The sequence below is a fragment of the Mytilus californianus genome, unplaced genomic scaffold, assembly GCF_021869535.1.
Source record: "Mytilus californianus isolate M0D057914Y unplaced genomic scaffold, xbMytCali1.0.p SCAF_4, whole genome shotgun sequence".
In the NCBI taxonomy this organism is placed as follows: Eukaryota; Metazoa; Mollusca; class Bivalvia; order Mytilida; family Mytilidae; genus Mytilus; species Mytilus californianus.
Window position 1 is genome coordinate 1,361,510 of NW_026262690.1, and position 27,326 is coordinate 1,388,835.

Consider the following 27,326-nt stretch of genomic DNA (forward strand, 5'->3'; position numbering starts at 1 on the left):
AAGCTCAAACACATGAAACGAATGGTAAACAACTGCCATGTTTCTGACATATTTTTGTGCACCAGCTGTAGGCATCGGGGGCAGTAAGTGTTACCCTTGTCCGTCCAAATTTCGTTTCCGCACTCTAACATAAGTTAGACTCATGCAAATTTTATGAACTCATACACAATGATAAGAACCAAAACTTGCACACAAAGCTCGAATTTGTGCAGTGAATCACTTACCGTTCTAGAGCTATGCTCCTTTATAACTTGAAAAATTTCAAATTGTTTCGTTTCCGCACTCTAACTTAAGTTTTCCCCATCCAAATTTTATGAAACTCATACACAATGCTAAGAACCTCAACACGCAGACAGAGTTTGAATTTGATTGGTAGATTGTAAAGCTTGAATGGGGACATTCGTGTCTATAGACACATTCTTCTTTTATTATAGAAAGACATGTTCTAATTAATCATCAAGTAATAGATGATAAAGACACATCATTGCATCAAATCTCGGTTGTTTTTCACTTGGTCCGTTGATTGATAGGTCTTGATTTTATCAGTTTTTATGGACTTTCCCTTTTTGCCTGGAGCTCGATATTTTTGTACACTTTATTCCAAAAGTGATTGTTATGTCAGGAAACCAGATTTTTACTAATATCAGAAGTTTTCCAGGTATTTGTCCGCTTCAGAATGGATTCAGTTTCACCAAAATAATATAGTCAGGTTAAATATTTGAAAAAAAGTTTTAACGAAAAACCTAACTTCAAGGTAAATTCAAAACGAGGACGTCCATATAACTGACAAAATCAAACGTTAGACTTGATAAACCAACGGAACCAATGGAAAACAACTGTCACTTGGGGAAATGTGACATTGGAAAGTTATTATTGACCTTAAAAAACGCCAATGGAAATGTCGCAATTTTATGTCTCTTCATGCTGAAAATACATAATAGGTCTCAAGATGATCTAATTTATCGTTGACGGTAATTATAAAATAAAGTAAGAGCGTGTTTATTAACACTTTTGAATTTCTAAAAACAACAAGGATGTTCTAATTATGCAATTCAACATATGTCAGCACCATTTGCTTTCCAAACTTATCCATATAGTCATGATCCAATCTGTTAAAGAACATTCCAGGCAAATATGCTGTACGAACAGAAATCATTTCAAACATGTATGTTTCACATTTTAGTTTTTTGTTACATCCGTTTTACCATTGATTTGATAATGTTTACAAGACCTGGTAGAAAACCAGGTCTTGTAAAAATTATCAAATTAATTGCCAAAACTTCTCCTAAACTGTATAAAATTACATGAAATATAGCAGTAACTCTGACTCGTATCAATGATCTTCAGGTACACTTTTGGAAAGCCAGTACAAGGTGAAGCAGAATTGACTATTAAACGTCGATGGACAAGAAATACTGAAGATCAGATTGTAAAGAAATTCAAGGTATATCTGAGAACATATGATAGAATTATTAAAATATTTTTACTTCCAGACATTTTATTGTTATACATATGTTCCTACACAATGTAAGGACAATTTATGTTGGGTCATCATTATGTTCCTAAAATGCATTTTGTGGACAATTTTCGTATTCATATGCAGTAAAGTTCAAATATGAAAGCTGTTTTGGAAGTTGCAACTATAGTCTATACAAATGATACAAAAGTGTATGGCAAACATTTTGTCAAAAGGTTTATCAAAGGAACTAATACCATTGCCTACTGAATAGTAAATGCAATTAAATCACTTGAGAGGTGTTATGATTCTTGGTATAAAGATGGCATATAACTTATGTGAAAAAGTTTGTATGTAATAATAAAAACTATTAGTTGACAGCTCTCTCATAAGCAAAAAACCCATAACTGTAAAATATAATGGTATACACTACAAGCACGGGAACATATTCTACAGCATCCCCACAGCACGAGTAACAAGCCCTGCAATCAATAAAAAATAACTAGTATGTTTTAATGGTTAAGTTTTAAAATCACCATTAGTTTGAAAGGTTCCCTTAACAAAACTTAATTTTGATGTTATTACTTATACCAAAACGTCTGTTTTCTACTACAGTAATATTGCACCAATAAAAAGAAATATAGTCCCGATCAAAATATCGTAAAGCACCTGTTGCATTTACCGAATGTCATACAAGTGAGAGGTTTAGCTACCTATAAAACCAGGTTTAATCTACCATTTTCTTCCTAAGAAAATGCCTGTGCCAAGTCAGGAATATGACAGTTGTTTTCCATTCGTTTGATGTGTTTGAGCTGTTTGATTTTGCCATTTGATAAGGGACTTTCCGTTTTGAATTTTCCTTGGAGTTCGGTATTTTTGTTGTTGTAATTTTTAAAGTATAGTACCAAAAATTTAATACGATACTTAAACATTATAATTTGATTGAATAACAAGCATAGCTGATTTGCACAATTTTTATATTGCTTTGCATAAACAGCGATTTTAGAATTACTTTTACTAGATCATGCCTTTCAGTCATTAAGATACCCATGCTATATTGATGCTAATGGACAACATTTTATTTTTTAGAAGATGATACATCGTAGATATTTTCATGTTGACTTTAATTATGTATTATATAATATAGATAAATGGAAAAGCTACAATTCGAGTTTTGATGAGTGAAATTGTACCAAAACTAGGAACTTACATAGAGGTTATAGCTAAAGTAACAGAAGCAATTACAGGCATCTCAGCGAATGATACGGGAAATGTTATAATTTATGACACACCAGAAACACTTACGTTTTCCTCAAGTATGCCAAGCGTATTCAAACCTGGATTGGACTATACAATAATAGTGAGTACATGATTAACCGTCACCATCAACAATTGATTGTACATGAGAAAATGCCTGTACCAAGTCAGGAATATGACAGTTGTTATCCCTTCGTTTGATGTGTTTGAACTTTTGATTTTGCCATTTGATTAGGGACTTTCCTTTTTGAATTTTCCTCGGAGTTTAGTATTTTTGTGATTTTACTTTTGACTGATACAATGTGTCGGTGTCTCAACTCACTAGTGGCATGTTTTCACGGTCTAAGATTATTAGATACCAGTAAGTTGACTGGTATGTTACTTTATCGAAGGTCTCCTTTTCGTATTTGTGACATTTTATCTCGGTCAGGTTTTGTATTGCGTGTGATGCATACATAGCAGGTAACGCTTACCATGTCGAAGCACCCTGTCGCGCTCCATGTAGAGTCGTAGCACCCTGTCGCGCTCCATGTAGAGTCGAAGCACCCTGTCGCGCTCCGTGTAGAGTCGTAGCACCCTGTCGCGCTCCGTGGAGAGTCGTAGCACCCTGTCTCGCTCCATGTAGAGTCGTAGCACCCTGTCGCGCTCCGTGTAGAGTCGTAGCACCCTGTCGCGCTCCGTTTAGAGTCGTAGCACCCTATCGCGCTCTGTGTAGAGTCGAAGCACCCTGTCGTGCTCCATGTAGAGTTGTAGCGATTCCCGATGTTTTGTTTTCGACCTTGATTTGTCTCTTCCTAATCCACTTGCGAGATTTAAACTACTGTCGTCAAAATTTAGATAAATTTAGTAACAGTATTAACATGCTTCACCACATGTCGCTATTAACGGTTCACATAATGTTCATCTAACATACAATAATGACCAGGCGACATATAGAATTATAGTACATAACATTTGATAAGAATCGGTTAAAGAAAGGTCGGAAAGCAAAAGACTTTAGAAAATACCGTTGTCTTAGGGAATTGGAATATTTTAATATCTAATCAAGCAAACGTATTAAGTGGAAAACACTTTAAAAAGTAATAAATCATGCTCATCAGTGATGGAAGAACTAATAAGCACATACAATAACAACTGCATTCGAGAACAGTTTGAGTATTAAAAAGAAGTTTGACCTATTGATAATATAGGCACTCGACAATCGTTGACCTAAATATATCGACTATTTTGTTTTCCGATTTGCAGCCGCATTGACGTATAACTGCATGTGCGTTCATGCCTATGAAGTAACTTGTTAAAAACCAAACGTTTTATAACGCAAATAATATGAACGAAACGATAAAAACAAAAGAAAATATGTAAGGAATAATACATACCTCAAAAGTTAACTAACGGTTTGTACTTACATGAGCAAAACGATAGATGACACATGTTCAGCAGGATCTACTATCTCTTCTGAAACAACTAAGATAACCCCTTGTTTTTGGTCAGGTTCTTGTTGAGTTTTCTGTGTTGTGTTTTGTAGACTGTTGTTTGTCTTTTGGTTTTTATTTTTTTATTATGTCCATTTGTTTTCGACTTTTGAGTTTGACTATCCCTTTGGTATCGTCAGTATCACTTTTTTTCAAGACTTTGATTGACAGAGATGGAGCTGATATGTTATAATTATAATCAAGGAATGTAAGGTATAACCATTAGAATATTGACGGCACGAAAAAAAATGAGTTATGCAAATTTGTTTCAGCTTTTTTGTTACCAATATAGATTTGCACAGTAGTCTTCTCATTTCAAAGTTGATAGTGTTCTTAAAGGATTGCCATAAAGGCTTGATGATACAAGGAATAAATTTTAAAAACATTATTCACTCAATACGTTAATATTTAATGATATAAATTGACTTGTAACTGGCCTGTAGATATTTACATCCACACAATTTGGTCACTGGTGGAGAGTTGTCAAATTGACAATCATTCTGCATATCCTTACTTGTCATTGTTATTTGAGGGGTAGTCAATTCCAATACAGGGTGTTTTCATTGAAAAGTATAACCATTTTACCTTTAAATGTTTAAGCAGTCATATATACATTTTTGTCTATCAATGGTACATTTTAGTTGAGAGCTACACAGCGAGATGATAGTCCTTTAAACCCACCATTGGGCTTTGTAAACATTACGGTAACGTATACAGTGCCTGGTGAAAAGAAACCACAAATTGGGCCACCTGATGGTGATCAGATTATGCCTTTTCGGCCATTTCCACAACCAGTCAACAGAGACACAAAGGTTTTGTGGACACGTTTGGAACAGATCCCTAAATCAGGAATAATTAATCTTTCAGCTAGATTCCCTAAAGCAGCACAGTCTGGTAGCATAGAGGTATCTAAAAAAATATAAAAATGAACGATGATATTTTTTGATCAAATAATCACCAACATACTTAGTCTAGTTATAGAAAATTCGTAAGGGGTTACGCAGAACTTTATGTCTAACCTGCTATTACTGCTGTCAGTATAAAATTGTAATGTTGACTGTAAAAAGTGAATTCATTTATCAGTAAAATACAGAATTTAATAAAAAATCAAACATTTTATTTTGGATGCTATCTATTGATTTTGAAGATTAGCTTCGGTCCAAGAAGTAAAATACTGTATCTAAAATAAATATATTTTGAAAATTTTGTAACTGTGAAAAAAAAACTATGTCTATTTATCAATAAAATACGGAAAGAAAAAACAAAACATATTTTTAAAATTTTACTTCCAGACAGTATCTCATTATCATAAACAAACTCCTGCCAAAATTTCATAAAATGGTATGAAAGTTTGACAAAGTAATTGATTTGAAAACATTAACCCTAGACTTGTATCTACTTGTTGACTGTTAAAACAAATTCAGTCCATTTACCAGTAAAGTACAAAAAAAAAAAAAAAAGAATTTGGTCATATACAATCATCGACCTCAAGTATAAAGAATATTTTTTTTTCATAATCTAAGTTGAAATATTAGGTGTTCATGTACTACTATACATGTAATACTATTTTCATTTTTACCTACAGGCTTTTTATCGCAATTCGAGAGTATCCAAATTTTTGTCCCGAGCAGAATCCCCAAGCAGAAACTACATACAAGTGGAAGTTAAAAATAACAGAAAAGCTCAGGTATAGTTCAAAAAGAGCAAGCATTATCTATAGCCAAGTCAGCCCTGAATATTGAAATGAGCCTTAAAACACAATTCAGCACAAGAAATCTTATATATTAAATAAAAGGGGGACGAAAGATACCAGAGGGACAGTCAAACTTATAGATCGAAAACAAACTGACAATGCCATGGCCAAAGATAAAAAGACAAACAGACAAATAATAGTACAGATGACACAACATAGAAAACTAAAGACTAAGCAATACGAACCCCACCAAAAACTGGGGGTGATCTCAGGTGCTCCGGAAGGGAAAGCAGATCCTGCTCCACATGTGGCACCCGTCGTGTTGCTTATGTTATTACAAATCCGGCAAATAGTCTAATTCGGTAAGTCACATTCGTGAAAAAGGAAGGGTATTGTAGTTACGACATAAGGAACATATCCGATATCATCTGTGAAACGGTTATTCCATAACGGTCAACCAATTCGTGATGGCGTCCGTAAAATTTACGAAGGGATGATTTCAACTTCACCATTTGGAACTCTTGGCTTAATAGCTTCCTTTTGAGCAGCAATCCTCTATCAAGGAAATCATGATAGGAAACACAAGCCCGGGAATATCGTATCAATTGGGAGATATATACTCCGTATGCAGGCGCTGCTGGAATGTTGCTACATAGAAATGGAAGGTCCACAATTGGGAAGCTGAAATCATCTTTTTTTGTCGTCAACCGACCCTCATTTTCAATCTCTAGATGTAAGTCAAGATATGAGGCAGACTTAACTGTATCTGTAGTATCCTTTATCTCTAGTTCGATGGGATAGATTCGTTCAACATAGTCACCAAATTTTGTATTATTTAGTGAGAGAACATCATCTATATAGCGGAACGTAGAGTTAAAGGATATTGCTAACTTCTTATCTTTCTTCCTAAGAAGTTCCAGTATGAAGTCAGCCTCATAATAATAAAGAAACAAGTCGGCAAAATTAAATAAATTCATCATAGATACCAGGATTGAAATTTTGTACTTGCGCCAGACGCGCGTTTCGTCTACAAAAGACTCATCAGTGACGCTCGAATCAAAAAAATTAAAATAAAGTAGGAAAATGGAAAAAATGTTATCTCAGTATCAATCACATTGTATTTATTTGTAATAAGAATATTTGTTTTCTATTTATGTTTAGCCTGGTCAAAGATTAGCATTGGTTATAAAAGTTACAGAAATGATTCGTTTCTGCAATTACAAAGTATGTTATTGTTCTTGTCACTTTGCGAACGCTTAAAAATAATTATCAGAAATAATAAAATAGAGAGATGGGCATGCGTCAACTACTAAAATTCTGTCAAATCATAATTATTTTTTAGATGTTTTTTATAAAGGGTATACTCGGTTTTATCCTTATGTTGAACCAAACGAAATACTGATAAACTTCAGAGTGATAAATTATACGCATACGCATATTATAACAAGTAGTTTCTACACCTCCGTGAAATCTGCAATACTAGGACATATAATTGGCTTTTTAAATGATTACAAGGGGTAGGTATTTTACCTAAATAAAAAAGGCAACCTCATGTCTTTATAGCTATTTAATTATGAAAGTTACGAGATTTCAATTTAATACCAGGGGATTCTCTAAGAAAATGGAATATACAATATAATCATTTTCCGATAGAGAGACAAACATATTCGTGCACGCCCTAAAAGAAATAACACTTTTGGGGTTATTGTTAAAAGTTTAATCCCAGCGAACATTCTCCAGGTTACCAGACATCAATACTCAACTTTCGTTTGTGCGTGCGTTTTTTTTACCACACATATTGTTTACCAGATATGCTATTCATCATGATACAAAAAAAAAGGGAGATCACATAAAATGTTAATATTCGTTTATTCTTCGTGACAACTTATATCAATATCTTTTATGCAAATTAAAAAATCCCCATATCACTCATAGGTTTTTTCAAAAGGATCACTTATAACACAAGGACGATTTAGAATGAGAAATAGAAAACAGCAAGACCAGAATCTAAGTATCACATATGCAATGATTCCTCAAGCAAAGTTACTGATTTACTATGTTAGACGACAAAACGGTGAGGTTTTAGCTGATGCCATTACATTTCCTATTGAGGACATATTTAATAATAAAGTAAGCATTTATTATAGTGGATTAATAATCATTTATTGCATACAATGCTTTCAAAAGTAATTATAATGAAGTAAAAACAGCAGAATTCAAATTTACTGCAGAATCTTATATTTTATAAAATAGATTAATTCCTACGATTGTTATTGTGATTGGTGAATTTGTCCTGTCAAAACTCAGTTGTATTGATTTCTGGCAAGTCTTTTTAATTCTCACAGATGGAAGTTGTTGCGATACAAAATGTCAAAATAATATATCTCCGTGTCGTTTCAGTTTCAATATTAATGTACACAAAGTTTGTCGATACTGAAATTCAAATAGATGTTTAATCAAAACACAGATATGAACTTTAACACAATACCAAGCTAACAGTGTGCAGCAGTTCAATTTCTATTAATCAAATTCCTATAAAAAAAATCAGGAAACTTTATGATAGAAGCTTAACATTATTAATTACATCCGAGTAATCGTCAAATTAGAGTAATACTGATTAAAACATGTAATTGGTTTTGATTGTATTGTTGCTGACACTAACCAATTGAGGGACTAAATTTAATACAAATAGAGTTAAACACTACATCTTTACATGATTTCCTTGATAGAGGGTTGCTGCTCACAAGGAAGCTATTAAACCAAGAGTTCTAAATGGTGAAGTTGCTATCATCCCTTCGTAAATTTTACGGACGCTTTCACGAGTTGGTTAACCGTTATGGAATAACCGTTTCACAGAGGATATCGGATATGTTCCTTATGTCGTAACTACAATACCCTTCCCTTTTCACGATTGTCACCTACCGAATTAGACTATTTACCGGATTTGTAATAACATAAGTAACACGACGGGTGCCACATGTGGAACAGGATCTGCTTACCCTTCCGGAGCACCTGAGATCACCCCCGGTTTTTGGTGGGGTTCGTGTTGCTTAGTCTTTAGTTTTCTATGTTGTGTCTTGTGTACTATTATTTTTCTGTTTGTGGTTTTATTTTTTAGCCATGGCGTTGTCAGTTTATTTTCAATCTATGAGTTTGACTGTCCCTCTGGTATCTTTCGTCCCTCTTAAAGGAAATGTTTGAAGCAGATTCAGTGTCACTTTGGAAAGAATCATCCGTATTCGTATGGATAATGTAAATTGTTGCATTAGAAAGTTTACATCTAATGAAAAAATAAATGTTCAGTTTCCTTACAAGCATTCAACGGCTAAATGTGTCTGTTATAAATTTTTGTTTTGTTGAAAGCACTTTGGTATACAACATTAAAAAATAAAACTGTACGTGTAATTTATATTATACGTTTAATGTTAAATAAGCATTAAGATGAAAACAAAGAAAAAAGCTCCCATAATCAAACTGACTTAGATACTTATTACTCCTACTCGTTTAAAAGGGGAATCACAGTTGTCTCTATATTACTGAATGACCAATTTTTACACAAAGACGTTGAGGAGACATTAGTGTCAAAATTTGGGCCTCAACAGTCAGATCTCAGACAAAGGTCGACAAACAGCTAAATGGTTTCGTATGCAGATGAAAATTCTTCTCTTATATACCGTTGTGTAGTTTGCAAGTTGCATATTTTCAGGTCCATGTATTTTGAAATTGTTACATATAAATCAAGATTAAATCATATTAACTGATGCTAGATTGCCGCAGTGTTAACGTCTCCTTAACAAGTCACTGTCTTCCATCTCGATTCTCATTCGTTTGTTTTAAGTTTGAAACATATCAATTCAATATATTTTAATCTTTGCTAATGCATTGTTCAACTAAAGAAAAAGGTATTTTATAGTGTGTCTTTCTATGTTGTGATGTTACACTATTGTTTTAGAAAAAGGGTGAAGGTTTGGTACCATTCAAACGTTTAAACCCGCTGCATTTGTTTGCATTTGTCCTAAGTCAGGAATCTGATGTTCAGTAGTTGTCGTTTGTTGATGTGGTTCATAAGTGTTTCTCGTTTCTCGTTTTTTATATAGATTGGACCGTTGGTTTTCCCGTTTGAATGGTTTTACACTAGTAATTTTTGGTGCCCTTTATAGCTTACTGTTCGGTGTGAGCCAAGGCTCCGTGTTGAAGACCGTACTGTGACCTATAATGGTTTACTTTTATAAATTTTGACTTGGATGGAGAGTTGTCTCATTGGCACTCATACCAATTCTTCTTATATCTATGACAATATTTGGAATTCATTGATATATCATGGGTTTGAATAAGTGGCAATATGTAATGTATTAAAATGAGATTTGGGCAGGTTTATGAGCAAACAGATTAGGTGGTTGGGGTTTGGGGAAAAAGGAGCCTGTTGATATAACCAACTCAAATACCGTTAAGTAAGCTATTAAAAAAACACTGTATGACAAAAGAAATATTAAAAAGTAAAAAATTTCAGTAATTAAATAAGGAAGATCATTATCACCACTGATTAGCAGGCTTGTGGCTTGGGGCAGGAACAATAAAAGTATGCAGGGATTAGATATGTTGGGACATTTTTTTATATTTGAGTATAGTATAGTATAACTGGGATTTTTTTGGTTATAATTCAAAATGTGATATATTCTATAATGATAATGTGATGTGAAATTGCATAAAGTAATGATTTTGTTACATGTAGGTGTCTATTAACTTCAACACAAAACGAGCTAAGCCAGGTGATGAAGTTCAAGTTGAATTGACTGCTGATCCAAACTCATTTGTCAATGTTCTGGCAGTCGATAAAAGTGTCCTATTACTGAAATCAGGAAATGATATAACTACACAAAATGTAAGTTGTCTCACTTTCTTCCTCTCTCTATTATTCTTAATTCTCTACAGACACAACCATGAAGAGACTAAAAATTAGACAACCTTTTCTGATAAAGCTTCTCAGTCTGACGTTGATAGGCACACAATAGGACCGAATAGAACCAGGAATGCCAACTGGACTTGTTTTGTCATCGTTTCAATTGTAATCATGTTTGCATTGATTTGTTTATCTGTAAATGTTGATCGACTGTAAAAAATCAGGACCATAACATAGTGTCTCAGTTAAAAAAAACCATTTGTTTTCTTTACTCTATTTTTTAAATTAAAGAACAATTGTACTGCAGTGATTAAGCTACATTAAAGATATAATCAAATTCAACATCTCAACATAATGTATAAAATATCATAACAGAGCAAATACTTTTAATAGATTTATGATTTGATGCAGCTGAGGAAACACGATGCATTGATGAAATTCCTTTATGGCTGATGTTTGTACGAAATATAATTGAAAAAGGAAACGCTAAATGTTTCAAAGAGACAACAACCCGGGCAAAGAACAGAAAACAGCCCAAGGCCACCAATGGGTCTTCAACACTGCGAGAAAATCCCGCAGCCAGAGGCGGTCTTCAGCTGACCCCTAAACCATAAAGTATACTAGTTCGGCGCAAATGGATGCCACATTAAACTAATTAACATATAAATGAACCAAAATTAAAGACAAGTTGGGACATTACATTTTTTGAATTTCTCACTTCCAAGTTGACATTTTTCACTTCCAGTTTTTGGTAGGGTTCGTGTTGCTCAGTCTTAAGTTTTCTTTGTTGTGTTTTGTGTACTTTTGTTTGTCTGTTGGTCTTTTCTTTTTTAACCATGGCGTTGTCAGTTTATTTCGACTTGTGAGTTTGAATGTCCCTTTGATATCTTCCGCCTCTCTTTTCCAAGTTGAAATTTCTGTGTTCCAATATAAGCATAAGAAGATGTGGTATGATTGCCAAGAGACAACTCCCCACTATAAACCAAATGACGTAGAAGCTAGCAACTATAGGTCACCGTACGACCCAAACATATGCAAGGCATATGGTACATTTAAAGTCAAGTTGTGTTATAGTAATATATACTTGTTAACACGTCTTGTTGACATATTAAGTTTGCTTTCCATGTTGTTTCCATTTTTGTTCACTTCTTTTTCTTACTTTCGGACCGGATTTGAATATATTCATATCCAGTGATACTTCAACTTGTATATTTCTTGATGTGGAAGTTGGCTTAGTTTGGAACAACGTTGCCGTGTCGAGGTTTAATTTGGCAACCATGAGCAAAATCCATACCGCATATCAAGCTATAAAATATCCCGAAATGACAGAGTTTAAGCAAAATTCCAAGTTGACTTTATCAGTTGAAAGTTTAAATTTCTGTGTTTTATATTGACATTTCTTCCTTCAAAACTGACATTTCCAATTTCCAAGTTTATACCTTCTACTTCCAAGTTGGAACTGAAGTATGTCAACATGGAAGTGAAAAATGTCAAATTTAGACAGAAAATTTCAAATTTTATAACTGAAAAATTTAACTTGGACCTGAGCAATGTCAAGTTTTAAATGAAAAAATAATGGTCTTTCTTATGTTTACTCTGTTTATATGATCTAAAGCTCTCACCCTTCCAACAACAATGCGATTGAAACTATAAATGATTGACTCATTATATTGTATTTAAACAGTAAACTGTCTTCAATATTTAAAGGTATTGAATGAACTTCAAAGATATGATAATTCGGGATTTTTTTCAACAAGTAATTGGGATTTTTGGTTGCCAAGACCTGTTTACGGCAGGGATGCATACTCGATTTTTGATGTAAGTACAAAAGCACAGATTATTTAAAACTCGATTAAAGCTATATTTCTGAACAATGTCAAGTATTTAAAAGATAAAATAAAAAGTGGGGATATTTAATTAAGATGAAAAGCGAGGCGGAAAATACCAAAGGGATATTCAAACTCATTAGTCGAAAACAAACTGTCAAGGCCATTTCGAAAAATTGCATAGTGAAAATAAATAAGATATGGGATAAATGTTAAAGTTTTGTTATTGCTTCATGTTTATAAATCATTTTTGATAAAAAAGAAAAAAAAAACATATTACATTTATAAGGCTTAAACACTTAGGAAATATGACTTCGAAAATACAAGTAATATACTACTTTGAAAAAATATTCAATTAAATCAATTAAAAGGCATCCCGTTATCAACAGTTAACAAAATTTATACATCAATCATGCATTATCAAAATGGACAAGTTTTTTTCAAGAATAATTTCAAACTGTCGAATTGTTTTCTATTTTTTTTTACTAAAAATTCGTTTATTTTGTTGACAGGGAGTTGGTGTTTATGTTTTGACTGATGCTTTGCTTTATCAATACATTCCTCCACAAAGACGTAAGTATTTAACACTTAAAATCTAGGGAAACATTTCAATATGACATCCCAAAGAATAAACTATAAGGTGTAATGATTTTTATTACTTAGAGGTGGGTGCCTAATGGAACTGTTACCAAACTACGGAAGTCATTTAAAAAATAACAACAGATATCAACATATTGAATTTAACTCTTAACCTTTCTATTCAGTTTGTTCTTGTCTTAAAAATAACTGCAATATATGTCACGGAGTTCAATTGAGAATCAGTCGATCAATAAAATAGCAAAAAAAAAAAAAAAAAAAAAAAGTAGAGAGGCAAACAATAGTTGCCAAACAAGATAGGACTCAACTAGGAACATGAAGCTAATCCTGCGCTCAGACTTTTCGAAAAAATTCGTCGTCCTCTCGTGACATCTGTCGTGTTAATTATTATATAATTCGATAATAGATCATAACGTTGATAACGTATCACACAGTAGCGGATTGTCTTTTTTTCCATGTCGGACAATAAGACATTCATGACATCTTAAATCGCCAACCCTATATTACATGACCTTAGATTCATGTTCGAATCCTGTTGAAAACATGCAATTCCGTTATTTGCATTGCAATATTTTTCTGTGTCATATCCAAACTCATACCTCATCTCCTTATATTTATTATGAAATATTTACTTAAAAGTGGTATACTTCCACAATTTATTATAATTATGTTTAGTTTTGACTTTTACTTTCTTTAATCTTTTATTTCCAAATCAATAATTGTATATGGTTTACTTTTATAAATTTTGACTTGGATGGAGAGTTGTCTCATTACCACATCTTCTTATATCTATATATGGGCATTTTAGTGCACAAATGTTCCCCATTATATCATAAACAAGATAATAAGAATCAAGGTAAAGAAAAATAGTATAAATAAACAAAACGGAAAAAAAAAATTATAAGCTTAAAGATAGAAAGTAGAAGACTACAGATTCAGATATATTATTCATGCATGTTGTTCCTAAAATTAAATGAAATTATGAATGTTATATGGCAGTTGTTATCTAATAGTCCGTTTCTATGGCGTTTGTTTTTGTTGCAGTTCACTGTTTCTGTTGTTCTGTTGTTCCGTTGTTTTACTCTTATAGTTGATGTGTTTCCCTCGGTTTTAGTTTGTAACCCGGATTTGTTTTTTTCTTAATCGCTTTATGACTTTTGAACAGCGGAATACTACTGTTGCCTTTATTTAAAGCCCTACTCCAAAAAAATATTAAAATCTACCTTTTTTTGAAATAACACTTCCACCTCCAACAAAACACCAACATACCATACTTGACTAGACAGTTGCTTTTTGTTGAATTTGTTCGCAGCTGTGTAGTCAGCACTTCTGTGTTTACATGACTATTGATAGAATCTTTGTTTGTCATTTGAAGACGAAACGGTATTTATGATGAGTGTATTTACAGGGGGTGAAAAGTAAGCAGTTGTGAGATATCCTACAATTTTTTCCATTAATTTACACTGCTTAATATCAGCAGCAAATATTTGAAAAAAAAATTCTATATATAAATAATTAAAAATGTTATGCCTTGGTATCATTTGAATGGTGTTATTATAACACTCATAACATTCAAAACGTTTCGAATTCGGGAAACCATGGCAATCGACTTCAAAGAGTATTCTTCTTCAAACAAGTTTGTATTTTAAGGTTATTTTTTCTTCATCTGCAAAGGGCATACATGTCACATTTTACCACCCCTACAAGAATAAAACGAATAACTACATGACTAGATAAGATGTTCTAATCCGTCCGTCTTTCTTAAACGAAGGGGTCTAATGAGGCGGAAATCCAGTGAAAAATGGATATATTTATTATTGAACGAACATATACCAAAATTGTTTCTTTGGCCAGACACAGATATAATTTAATGGAACTGTAAAATTGAGAATGGAAATGGGGAATGTGTCAAAGAGACAACAACCCGACCATAGAACAGACAACAGCAGAAGGTCACCAACAGGTCTTCAATGCAGCGAGAAATTCCCGCACCCGGAGGCGTCCTTCAGCTGGCCCCAAAACAAATATATATACTAGTTCAGTGATAATGAACGCCATACTAAACTCCAAATTGTACACTAGAAACTAAAATTAAAAATAATACAAGACTAACAAAGGCTAGAGGCTCCTGACTTGGGACAGGCGCAAAAATGCGGAGGGGTTATACATGTTTATGAGATCTCAACCCCCCCTATACCTCTAGCCAATGTAGAAAAGTAAACGCATAACAATACGCACATTAAAATTCAGTTCAAGAGAAGTCCGAGTCTGATGTCAGAAGATGTAACCAAAGAAAATAAACAAAATGACAATAATACATAAATAACAACAGACTACTAGCAGTTAACTGACATGCCAACTCCAGACTTCAATTAAACTGATTGAAAGATTATGTCTTCATCATATGAATATCAGGCACAATCCTTCCCGTTAGGGGTTTAGTATCATACCATCATAACATATATGAGAAGAACATAACCCGTGTCATGCCAACAACTGGTTTATAAATAAATGTGTTTAGTGCCGATGCAAAGACCCTATAAGTGAATCAATATTAACGCCAAAATATGCAATCTTTAATGACCTGACAACAGTATCGTAACTATATCCCTTCTTAATAAGTCTATTTAAAGGTTTTGTTAGCTTCAGAGGTGAATACTGACATTTTTGTGCTTTACAAAGAATATTTCCATAAAAAATTGGATGTGAAATACCTGAACGTATAAGAAGTCTGCATGTTGAGCTATATTTACGAATGATGTCCTCATACCGATGATAAACTTTAGTAAATGTTTTGACTAGTTTGTAATATCGAAAACCCTGGTGTAATAATTTTTCAGTAATACATAAATTTCTCTCGTTAAAATCTAAAACATTGTTACATACACGAGCGAATCGTTCAAGTTGAGATATATAAACACCGTAAGATGGTGACAAGGGAACGTCACCATCTAAAAATGGATAATTAACGATAGGAAATGAAAAATCATCTATTTTATCATATATTTTAGTATTAAGCTTTCCATTAATGATATAGATATCAAGATCGAGGAAAGGGCAGTGGTCATTGTTAGTATTAGCTTTATTTAAAGTAAGTTCAACAGGATAAATTTCTTTAGTATACATACTGAAGTCGTCATTATTGAGAGCCAAAATATCATCCAAATATCTAAAGTATTATTAAATTTGTGTATCAGATGTTGTTTCGATGGGTCTTTGTTGATTTTTGTCATAAATTGTAACTCATAGCAATACAAAAAAAGGTCCGCAATAAGTGGTGCACAGTTAGTCCCCATTGGAATTCCGATAACCTGACGATATACGGAATCTCCAAAGCGAACAAAAATGTTATCTAGTAAAAATTCAAGGGCATATATAGTATCAAAGCATGTCCAATTGACATAGTTTTTTTGTTTATTTATACTAAAAAATGACCTAAAAGAGTTTGAACATATATATTCACATTCTGACTTTTTAAATGCCCATTTAATTAGGTGTGTGAATTTTTTCTTAATGAGAATGTGAGGCAATGTGGTATATAGGGTAGAAAAATCAAAACTTTGAACAGATTCAAAATCACCAATATATGCATGTAATTTATCAAGTACTTCCAACGAGTTCTTGACACTCCAAAAGTAATTAATTCCACTATTTTCGAAGGCCTTATTTGAACAATTTATTATCAGGTTTTTGATTGTACCAAGTGTACTGGTAAGAAGAATAGACAATTTAGTAGTGGAACAATGGCTTGAAGACGAAATGAATCTATATTTGTAAGGTGTTTTGTGTAGCTTCGGAAGCCAATACATAGTTGGGACTTTCATTGTATTTGGTTCTGCTTGTAAAGCGGTAGCTAAAAGTTTATGTTTGTTACAGATGTCGTTTTCTGAAAATGGAGTCAGTTGGAATGTTGGTGAATTGGTGATTTCTTTTTTCAGAACCTCAATGTAAAATTTACGTCAAACAATAATAATATTATTAGCAACTTTATCGGCCGTGACAAAAACAAATTCCTTGGCTAGATCTTTTAGTTTATGTTTGATACGAGAAATAGGTTTATTGTGGTTATTGTTAAGAGTAAAATGTTCTTTAAAATGTTGAATACGTATATCAACTATGTTCATTACTGAATTAAAAAAAGAGTCCACAGATTTTTTGTCAGCTTTTTCCCGTTTTATCCATTTCAAACAGTAAGTATGGAGTGAGTCGTGGATGATATTGCGACACTCATTCCAATTAATAATTGACGGGGGACGATATTTAGGTCCTTTACTGAGGAATGATTTTAACTCTCGGTCTTGAACGATGTTAAGATCTCCTGTTATAACATGGGAAATGGGTCCATAAATGTATTCGGAATTACTGCAATTACATGAAGTAGGTGTATTTTCACTGATATTAACATCTTTACACAATTGGCTATAATTAAACACAAATTTCCGGGTAGATTTCTTGTAAATATAACAAATAAGAGGGAGCTCAGTATTATCAAAATATCCCGGAATTTGTTCTTTAATAGAATGGTCGTTAAAAATACCAGCAATATTTACAAAATCAAAACCTTTATTGACATACTTTATTTTAATAACTGTTTTTTATGATCTTCAGGGCGATCAATTTTGGGAAACAGTTTAGAATAACAATATGCCATTATAATTTGAACGATTTCATACTTAGGACTGCTATATGAAATTATGTTGCAATCCTCTAAAATTTTATTTAACTTATTAACCGGTAATGAACAGAGCTATGTTAACAGATAATGTTTGCCGTTGTTTTTTGAAATAGAAATTAGGTCCGAAATATTGGTATGATTGGTCCGAAATTTTCTTTGATTGCGATTTTTTTCTACGACCATGAGAACGGTTTTTACGAACAGTTTTAGAAACTATATCCAAAATGTTAACAGAATCGGTTCTTGATATATTACCAATTCCCATGATATTATCATTAAGACCGAGAGGGTAGACTGTCTGTAATTTTTTAATCCAATTTAATTCAATTATTTTCCGTGATCGTACAAACTTTGAATGAGATTCACCAGGCTGCTTATTTACTACTTCTAAAGGTTGAACTGCTAAATATTTAATAGGATGATTGTGCTTCTTAAGGTGTTGATAAATGATACTTTTGAATTTATTGGGTCTTTTAAAACGATACAGATGTTCTTCAGTACATTTTTAGAGTGTCGGTCATATTAGGCCACTGGTGGACTTTTTAATATTCATAAGTTATCGATTATCTGATACTTGCAAAAACAACACGAGTATCTATTTCCAATTTTGAACATTCAACGTATGCTGTCTAATATCGGACAATGTCAAGAACGCTTACTCTTGTTAAAAAACCGTGTACTGATTAGAACAATTTGTCATTCATTAATAACTTTTAAGCAAGGAATGTATACTGATGCAAGGTGCAAAGATCGCAGTTTTCGAGAGATGTCAGCTAATAATGTTTTTGATTGAAAAAATTAATACGTTTAATGCTGAAAAAATTCTGGGGAAATTCTAGTTGTAAAATATATGGAGTTTTACCATTTTTAAAATCATATAATGATTTATGCGGGCGTAACGTTTTTCTTAAAATATACTGAACTTTCTATTAGTTAATAATAGTAATATTAATAATCATAATAATAATAATAATTAAAAACCAATTGTTCAGAGAACAATTGAAGGTCTTTCCACCAAAAACCATGAATTTTAATATGAAAGTTGTAAAATTAGGTTAAAAATGTCATTTCATTGGTCAAATGATAGCTTATTGTACGCTGATTCCAAAAATATATGGTTTGTATACAATATTTTTTTAAAAAGGGAGATAATTTGTTACTTCCGGTTTGAAAAATGATACTTCCGATACTATTTGAATATTTAATTGACACTGATTCCCAAAATATCTGGTTGTATATACTTTTATATTAAGAAAGTACAAAATATAGCTACTTCCTTTTTACACAAGGTCACTTCCGGTTGTTTTTTCAAGGTTAAATGGTTTGATACCTATTGCCAAAAGTCTCATGGCTTTATCATGTATACATATGAGGTAGAAGCAAAGGTCAAAATCTAGAACGTCAAATTAAGCTATGACCTTGAGATCAATTTCCAGGTCATAAACCAAGGACCTCAATTCAAAAGACCATAGGTCTTAATTATATTTAGTTAATGAGTTATATCACCATATGCGTATTTGTAAATACAAGAGGGGAGAAAACTCCCTTTTACGTTCAACGTATTCTTGCAATCAAAATTTACGTGTTACGACATGTCGCAAATAACAATTTAGTAAAAATAATTTGTCGATATCTTATACGGTTTTTGGAAATAAGTGAAAAAAAGCCAAATTTAAAATTAAGAATATGACCTTGACATTTGACCTCGGCCTAATTTTTATTTTTTTGGACCAAGGACCTCAAATCAAAAGATCCTAGGTCTCTATCACTTATGGTTTACAAGATAGAAATGCATATCACTTATATCAAATGCATAAGGGGAAATAACTCTCATATGGAGCGTTCATATTGCTTCGGTCAAAATAGGACAAATCATGCGAAGGATATAACGATCAATGTTATAAAATAAATATGTCGCTTTCTTTTACGGTTATGGAGGAGAGGCATGCACAAGGAAAACAGTGGTCGGGGAGATAACTCCTACAAAGAAAATTATTTGGTTACGCAGGGTAAATTTCAAAGGCGCATAAACTGTTCGATATCATATACCAAATATCTAAGCGACATATTGCGAAACAAATATTTATCGCAAGAACAAAATTAGGCGGAAAAAAAAAAAAAAAAAAATAATCAGAAGAAAACCAATAGGTCTTTCCACAGAAAAGTGGAAAGACCTAATAATAATAATAATAATAATCATAAATAATAAAAATAATATTCTTTATTAATTACAAACACGTGTTGCAAGATCTCAATATTGACGATTTCAAGTCTAAACCTCATGAATGCAGCTGTGCTAGTTCCCCATTCATTTATAATCCGGCTGGCCACGTTATTACTGGTGATTCAAACATTGTCAATTTAGTTCTCTGCGAAATGTGTTATCCAAATGCCCCAAATATTGTGAGCCTAAATCCATCAATTGGAAACACAACTTCAAAATACTGATGGATTCAGTCGAGGATTATGCAAGGCAATGGGTTAAACGCAAGAAAGAAGACGAATATACTCTTTCCGAATAGATTAAGGCTGTGAGGTCGTTAATACCAATCAAAATTAAGAAACTGAATTGGTCTATGAATACCCATGCTACATCAATCTTTAAAGACCCAAAATGTTGCAAAACACTTGTCCTACCTCAATGACAAATATGTTGTGACAACCGCAGATAAAGCCCCAAACAACATCGTTTTTGGTTTTTGAATGGAAATCACATTACATAAGATGCTTGTAAAATGAATTAGGTATTAACAATTCACATGGAAACTCAACATTTACTCCCACGACACTTACCAAAGAGGAAATCTTGGATAATCATAGGTCTGTTCTATGTTCTTTTGGAATTTCAACCAAAGATGAAGGACTGGATCTTCCATTACTGTATTTTATACCTAAACTACATAAGTGTCCTTTCAAAAAACGGTTATATTGTTGGGTCTTCAAATTGCTCCACGAAACCTTTTTTTGAATTATAAACATCAGTTTTATATTCCCTCAGTTTTAGTCTGTAACCCGAATTTGTTTTTTTCTCAATCGATTTATGAATCTCGAATAGCGGTATACTACTGTTGTCTTTATTTATCAGCAATCAAAGCCGGGCTTCAACGTTATTGTGAAACTACATATTTTAGAGGTGGCGTGAGTCAGATGTGGATACTAAACAATTCCAAAGATCTTTTAGAGTTCATACAATCTAAGACTCTTTCATCTTGCAATAGTATTAAAACATTTGACTTTTCTACGTTTTACACAAGTATTCCCAATTACAAACTAAAAGACAAATTGAAAGAATTTGTCCTGCTTTGTTTCATAAAAAAAGAATAGTCAATGTAGATACAAGTATCTTGTCTTACGGAGGGAAAAATACTACTTTGTAAAAAATAACTCTGATTCAAACAAAAATTTTTCTGAAACTGAGATTATCAAGATGCTTGATTTCTTGATTGACTACATATTTGTTACGTTTGGTGGACGTGTTTATCAGCCAACAATCGGCATTCACATGGGAACCACCTGTGCCCCTCTTCTTGCCGACTTTTTCCATTACTCATATGAGGCTGACTTCATACAGGAACTTCTTAGGAAGAAAGAAAAGAAGTTAGCCTTATCCTTAAACTTTACTTTCCGCTATATAGATCAGGTTCTCTCACTATATAATTCAAAATATGGTGACTATGTTGAACGCATCTATCCCATCGAACTTGAGATAAAGGATACAACAGATAAAGTTAAGTCTGCCTCATATCTTGACTTAAATCTAGATATTGACAATGAGGGTCGGTTGAAAACAAAATTTTACGACAAAAGTGATGATTTCATCTTCCAAATTATGAACTTTCCATTTCTATGTAGCAACATTCCAGCAGCTCCTGCATACGGAGTATATATCTCCCAGTAATTACGATATTCGAGGGCTTGTATTTTCTATCATAATTTCCTTGATAGAGGGTTGCTGCTTACAAGGAACTAATTAAGCCAAGAGTTCCAAGTGGTGAAGTTGAAATCATCCCTTGTTTTAGCGGAATGGGCACGTTGGGCATTATCTAGCAGGGAAAACATTTCATACAGGTTCTAGGTATTTCATGTCAGAAAACATGCACATAGGATAAGCTGACAAAAATTAAAGTCTTGCTTTCAAATTCTTTAAAAATATTAATCCGGGGTTGGTATCAAATGTACTGTAAAAGAAAAGTTAGAGTGCATGCAGTGATTTCTTTTAGGCTATGATTCTGATAAAAAGGAATTTTTGTAAGAAAAGGTGTTTTTCAGGATATTCTATATGAATAAGTGTTAGTATTTAAAGTTTACTATGCAGCATGAGTTTTGCTCATTGTTGAAGGCCGCACGGTGATCTGTAGTTATTAACCTCTATATCATTTGGTTTCTGGTGGAGATTAATTTCATTGGCAATCATACCACATCTTCTTCTCTTTTTTATTTACAAAATCTGAGCAAACAAGGAAAATAAAATAAATACTATTACAAGGTGAGAATGAATTTAATTTCAGCCGGAACTTTTTTTAGGGACACTAGAAGCACCAAGACAAGATGATCTGAGGAAACAAGCAAAATCAACTCGAAACAAGATGATAAATACTATTACAAGGCGAGAATGAATTTAATTTCAGCCAAAGTGTTTTTTTAGGGCCACTAGGAGCAATAGCACAAGATAATTTTAAGTTTGGCGCAGCCGGACCCCTTGCAGTTCCAACACGAACACGAAAGAACTTTCCAGAAACGTGGTTATGGGTAAACAGCACAACAGGGTGAGAATGAATCATTTGGCACTAATTGCTGTCTGTTTAGTTTAAAAAGTTCAGGATTTGATTATAATCTTGAATTTGAATCACCGCCTGTGTTTGTGGCTTCTACGAAACGCAGCGCTTTGCATTTCCATTTCGATTAAGAAAGGTGTTCCCTAATGCATGTCTATGGGTGAATAGAACATGATGATAGTACTTTACTATATTATTTACTATCATCATGATGAATTTGTAACATTAGGTTTGGCATTCATAATTTAGCCTTTGAATATACTAAAAAAGCTATCCTCCCGCTTTCTGTTATTTAATCCTTATTGTTAATACATTGCGGCATTACTAGGGTAACTTGTTTCAGCGGAATGGGCACGTTGGGCATTATCTAGCAGGAAAGCGGCAGGATCTGCTCAATTGGCATCTGTTGGGAGAACACGAAAGAAATTTCCGGAAACATGGATATGGGTCAGTAATACAACAAGGTAAGGAATGAAGATATATTAAACAATATCTGTTCTGATGACTTTATAGTAAAAAATTATATTGTCTGTTTATACAAGAGATAAGAATGGACTGAGCAGACACAGTGTCTACATTTACATCAGAAAGTGCGAGCATATTTTTAATTCATATTTGGACTTGCGTTTTTGTTTATTTTACCGTTACGTTGTTGATATGCAATGGATAATGATTAGCACGTTCAAAAGATACCTTGACCAAGGAGGGCGAATGGTATCTTTTTAATGTCATTGTGTCATATACTTAAACTATTGTTTTTACAACTTTTCCAAATTACAATTAATTAGTTCAAATAAAATAATTTACACTATTTTCTTTAGATCTATAAGTCAAGTTGACGATTTTACTACCAGGCAAAAACAATTATATTAACATTACTTATTAAAATAAATGAAGTAGTATACATAATGTGTGAAAACAAAATCATTCTTACCTCGTTAATTAAGACTTCTTTAACACTTTAGTCGTGTTAACAAAACAAAAAAGTTTAAAATTAGCTATCGCCGGCAAAAATCAACTGATGAAGAGTCATGCTTTAGGTGGCACGGTAGTATTTCCTGGCCCATAGGGATAATGATAGCCCTTTGAGAATTTTCACCACTTTCTAACACTGCCCAAAATTCTATATACACAGTTAACTGAAGTACTTTCATTATAATATTCAAAATTTAACTTGAATATGTATGATGACCGTTTTCTTTTTTTGCTATCTTTATAAACCTAAGGCCACTAGTGCATTTAGGTCTTTTATCTTGCAGTGAATACAAAATTTTCACCTGTATGTAAAATTATTTCATATTTATCTGCATTCGAATCATCCTTCAGTTTGAGAAAGTATGTTCAGTAGATACTGCATTTTTTTTGTCCAATCACACTGTTCATATACATTGACTTAAGTAGGGAACACAAAAGAGCAACCTAAATTCCGGAATGTAAATACTACCGCCCCACCTTAACAAAGACATCACAAACTTGAAACCAGTCATGACACCTATGATGCATAGACTTCTTACTAGGAAACATATTACAATAAAGAAAACTTGTCTACACTTATTTCTTACAAAAAAAAATAAAAATAAAAATAAAAGATTACACTCCTACCCCAGCTGGCAGATTTACACTTTTTTTCATCTTACTTCTTTTACTTAAGGAGTGAACAAAAACCAAATATATAATGTTTAAAATCAGCACAGAAGTAAAACATGGTAATTCAGGAGGAATAATGGATTGTTAACTTTATTTCTAGTTAATCTGACTGAAAGAGACAGTATAAGAAACAAATCATGAAAAAGATAGTAAAGTCCATTCCACATTAAACAGCAAGCCGTAGATTCCATTAAGCATTCTCAGATTATGTAGGCAACATAAGAAGATTCTTGAGATGGCAGTAAATTATTATTGTAAAATCTTTTTGACAATACATGTACTAGAATACATCTCTAAGTTGGCTGTTTGTCTCTTTCTCATGTATGCATAGAGTTGAATTATGTCCCCTTACATAATCAATTTACCTTTTTTGTGCTTTTCAGGGTCAGAAAATCAAAACAAAACATAATGACATTTGCATAGAAAATAAATAAACTCTCTAATCTTTCTGACATACAATGATAATCACTTTCTTTGTCTAAATAATTATCTTATCAATGTAAAGAAACCCCTAATACTAACTCAATTTCAGCTAAATATAGGGGCTAATTGAATTAGTAAGGACACATTAACCACTAACCGGTCCCAAAAAACTCATAATGGTGTCATGTTACCACAGAACTACAAATTAAACCTTAAGAATGACCGTTTTTTTTTTGCTATCTTTATAAACTTAGGCCACTAGTGCTTTTGTAATCCGGATTTGTTTTCTCTTTGAACAGCGGTATACTACTATTGCCTTTATGTAGGTCTTTTGTCAGGTGGTGAATACAAAATTTAAAAAAAATATCAAAAATTCATTTTCACCTGTATGTAAAATTATTTCATATTTTCTATACCTGATTCATCCCTTAGTTTGAGAGAGTATGTTCAGTAGATACTGCATTTTTTGTCCAATCACATTGTTTAGAAGGGTACACAAAAGAGCAACCTAAATTCCGGAATGTAAATATTACCGTGCCACCTCCAAAGATCCTCATCATTTTCGCAGTTCAGTGAAGCTTTAATAATATCCTATACAATATAGGTGAAGAAACGTACCTTATTTCGGTAAACATTTGATTATGTAAAATTGTTCTATTGTATAAATATTTCTAACTTCATAGATCTAATTTATTGAATATTTTCTCTAGACATTCAATAACTAATATACAGGAATAATTAATTGAAGCTATATATTAAGTAAATTGTGCAAAAAATTTATTATTTGGGTTAAAGAAAGTGAAAAGAAATATAAAATCGTATGAATTTACAGTAGAGGGAACATGTTTCAGTAAAATATCCATTTTCGACAAAAAAAAGCACAATCGAACTTATTTACCAGTAAAGATCGATAGTTATCAAAACAAAATATATACTTATTGCTAAAATAGCAATGATAATAGTAAAACAAGAAGAAAGAAAAAATAGAAGCAGCGACTAAGTCTACAATTTATACTCTCAGCGTCAACTCAACAAATCATCCTTTGTCAATGTGTTTATGAATAATCTCACAAAATTTGCTTTAAGAAGAGTTTGAACCCCAGTCACGGCAATTAATAATTAGCAAAAATCAAAGGTTAGATTTAAAACTAATTCAGTTTGTGAACTGAAATTAGTTACATATAATAGTAGTTAGCCCTTTCAAGCTTAATTAAATTAAACAAACAAAGAGCACCATCGAATATAACATGTGATATTCATTCAACTGCCGATTTAACCAGAGTTGTCTCTAGAAAAAGAAATCACGGTTAATTGACAGGCTGATGATAAATGCGGTATTCTGATTTTTATTGTACGTTATTACATGTACCTCTTCACCTCGAAAGGAAAAAAAGGAAGGATTGAGATATAAGAAAACTAGTTTCACCTTTGCAGAATAATTATATGACTTCCCGAAATCAGGACCCTCGTCAGTGGTTATATCTCTGGAAATATTTCGTCATTTAGGGAATGTTTGTGGCAGATCGTTGATAGTCATTATCATTGATTGAATACTTTCACAGTAGGTAAATATTTGAATAGAATACATAGATCTTTGATATTCTCAACTCATTATCATTGATTGAATATTTTCACAGTATGTAAATATTTGTATAGAATACATAGATCTTTGATAGTCTCAACTCATTATAATTGATTGAATTCTTTCACAGTAGGTAAATATTTGTATAGAATACATATAGAATCGGCGAAAAAATATCCAATTTCAAATCTTTAGAATGTAAAAAAAAATAAATTTGTTGATGATACATAAATTACCGTTTTAATGATGTAAAATAATCATATGTTCACCGACCAGCGCTAAATAAGTCTATTAAAGACAATGTTAAAATTTTATGGTCGAAGTATATGGACTTTGTCACAGATCTTACATAAATTCCGTTTTAATGATTTGAAATGATAATATGGTCATTGACTACCTTCCTGTCCTGTACCAAGTCAGGAATATGGCAAATATTCTTTGAAAAGAAAAGTCTGGATATGAAATTGGAATTGGACGATTTTTTGACAAATTTGAGAACGTTCATTTTATGTGCTCTCTTTACAAATGTTTACCTATTATAAAAGTATTCAATCAGTAATATCGCAAAGAATAAAAGATATAAATGCATTCTTTTTTTCGATTGTTAGTTATAATTCAACGAGCAAAAGTTGTATACAAAATGTTACCAATATCTGTGAAGTAGCCCATTTATTGTACCTTGACCTTAAAATGTTTGTGTAAAGCTAAGAACATCTTGAACCAAAACTTGTATGTGCCGATTAGTCGAGTCTCATTTTTTCAAAACAATATTCTAGGTAAAGACTTTAATTTACCCACCTAATATATGGCTATACTATTCGATTAATACTTTTGGTTTTGCCTAGCAGTAAAAAAAAAAAGTCGTATAGTGCAATGTTCATATATTTACATGTAAGACAGAATATTGAGAATGAGCATTCCAAATTTTTGCCACAATTAACCGAAATGACCTTTTACTTGTTTTTGTAAAATAGAATGTTCCCAAAACACATGTAACTTATGATCATAATCAAAATAAACTTT

General features: G+C 32.5%; 1 protein-coding gene across 1 annotated transcript in view; it reads left to right on the top strand.

The window, feature by feature from the left end:
• Positions 1–27,326, top strand: part of LOC127737263 (CD109 antigen-like) — an 88,973-nt gene that overhangs the window by 16,797 nt on the left and 44,850 nt on the right. The window contains exons 9-18 of the mRNA XM_052247819.1: positions 1,348–1,444; positions 2,604–2,816; positions 4,827–5,090; positions 5,771–5,872; positions 7,040–7,102; positions 7,814–8,008; positions 10,611–10,760; positions 12,486–12,596; positions 13,117–13,177; positions 22,522–22,642. Of these exons, the coding sequence (XP_052103779.1) occupies positions 1,348–1,444; positions 2,604–2,816; positions 4,827–5,090; positions 5,771–5,872; positions 7,040–7,102; positions 7,814–8,008; positions 10,611–10,760; positions 12,486–12,596; positions 13,117–13,177; positions 22,522–22,642 (1,377 nt within the window). The remainder of the gene's footprint in view (positions 1–1,347; positions 1,445–2,603; positions 2,817–4,826; positions 5,091–5,770; positions 5,873–7,039; positions 7,103–7,813; positions 8,009–10,610; positions 10,761–12,485; positions 12,597–13,116; positions 13,178–22,521; positions 22,643–27,326) is intronic.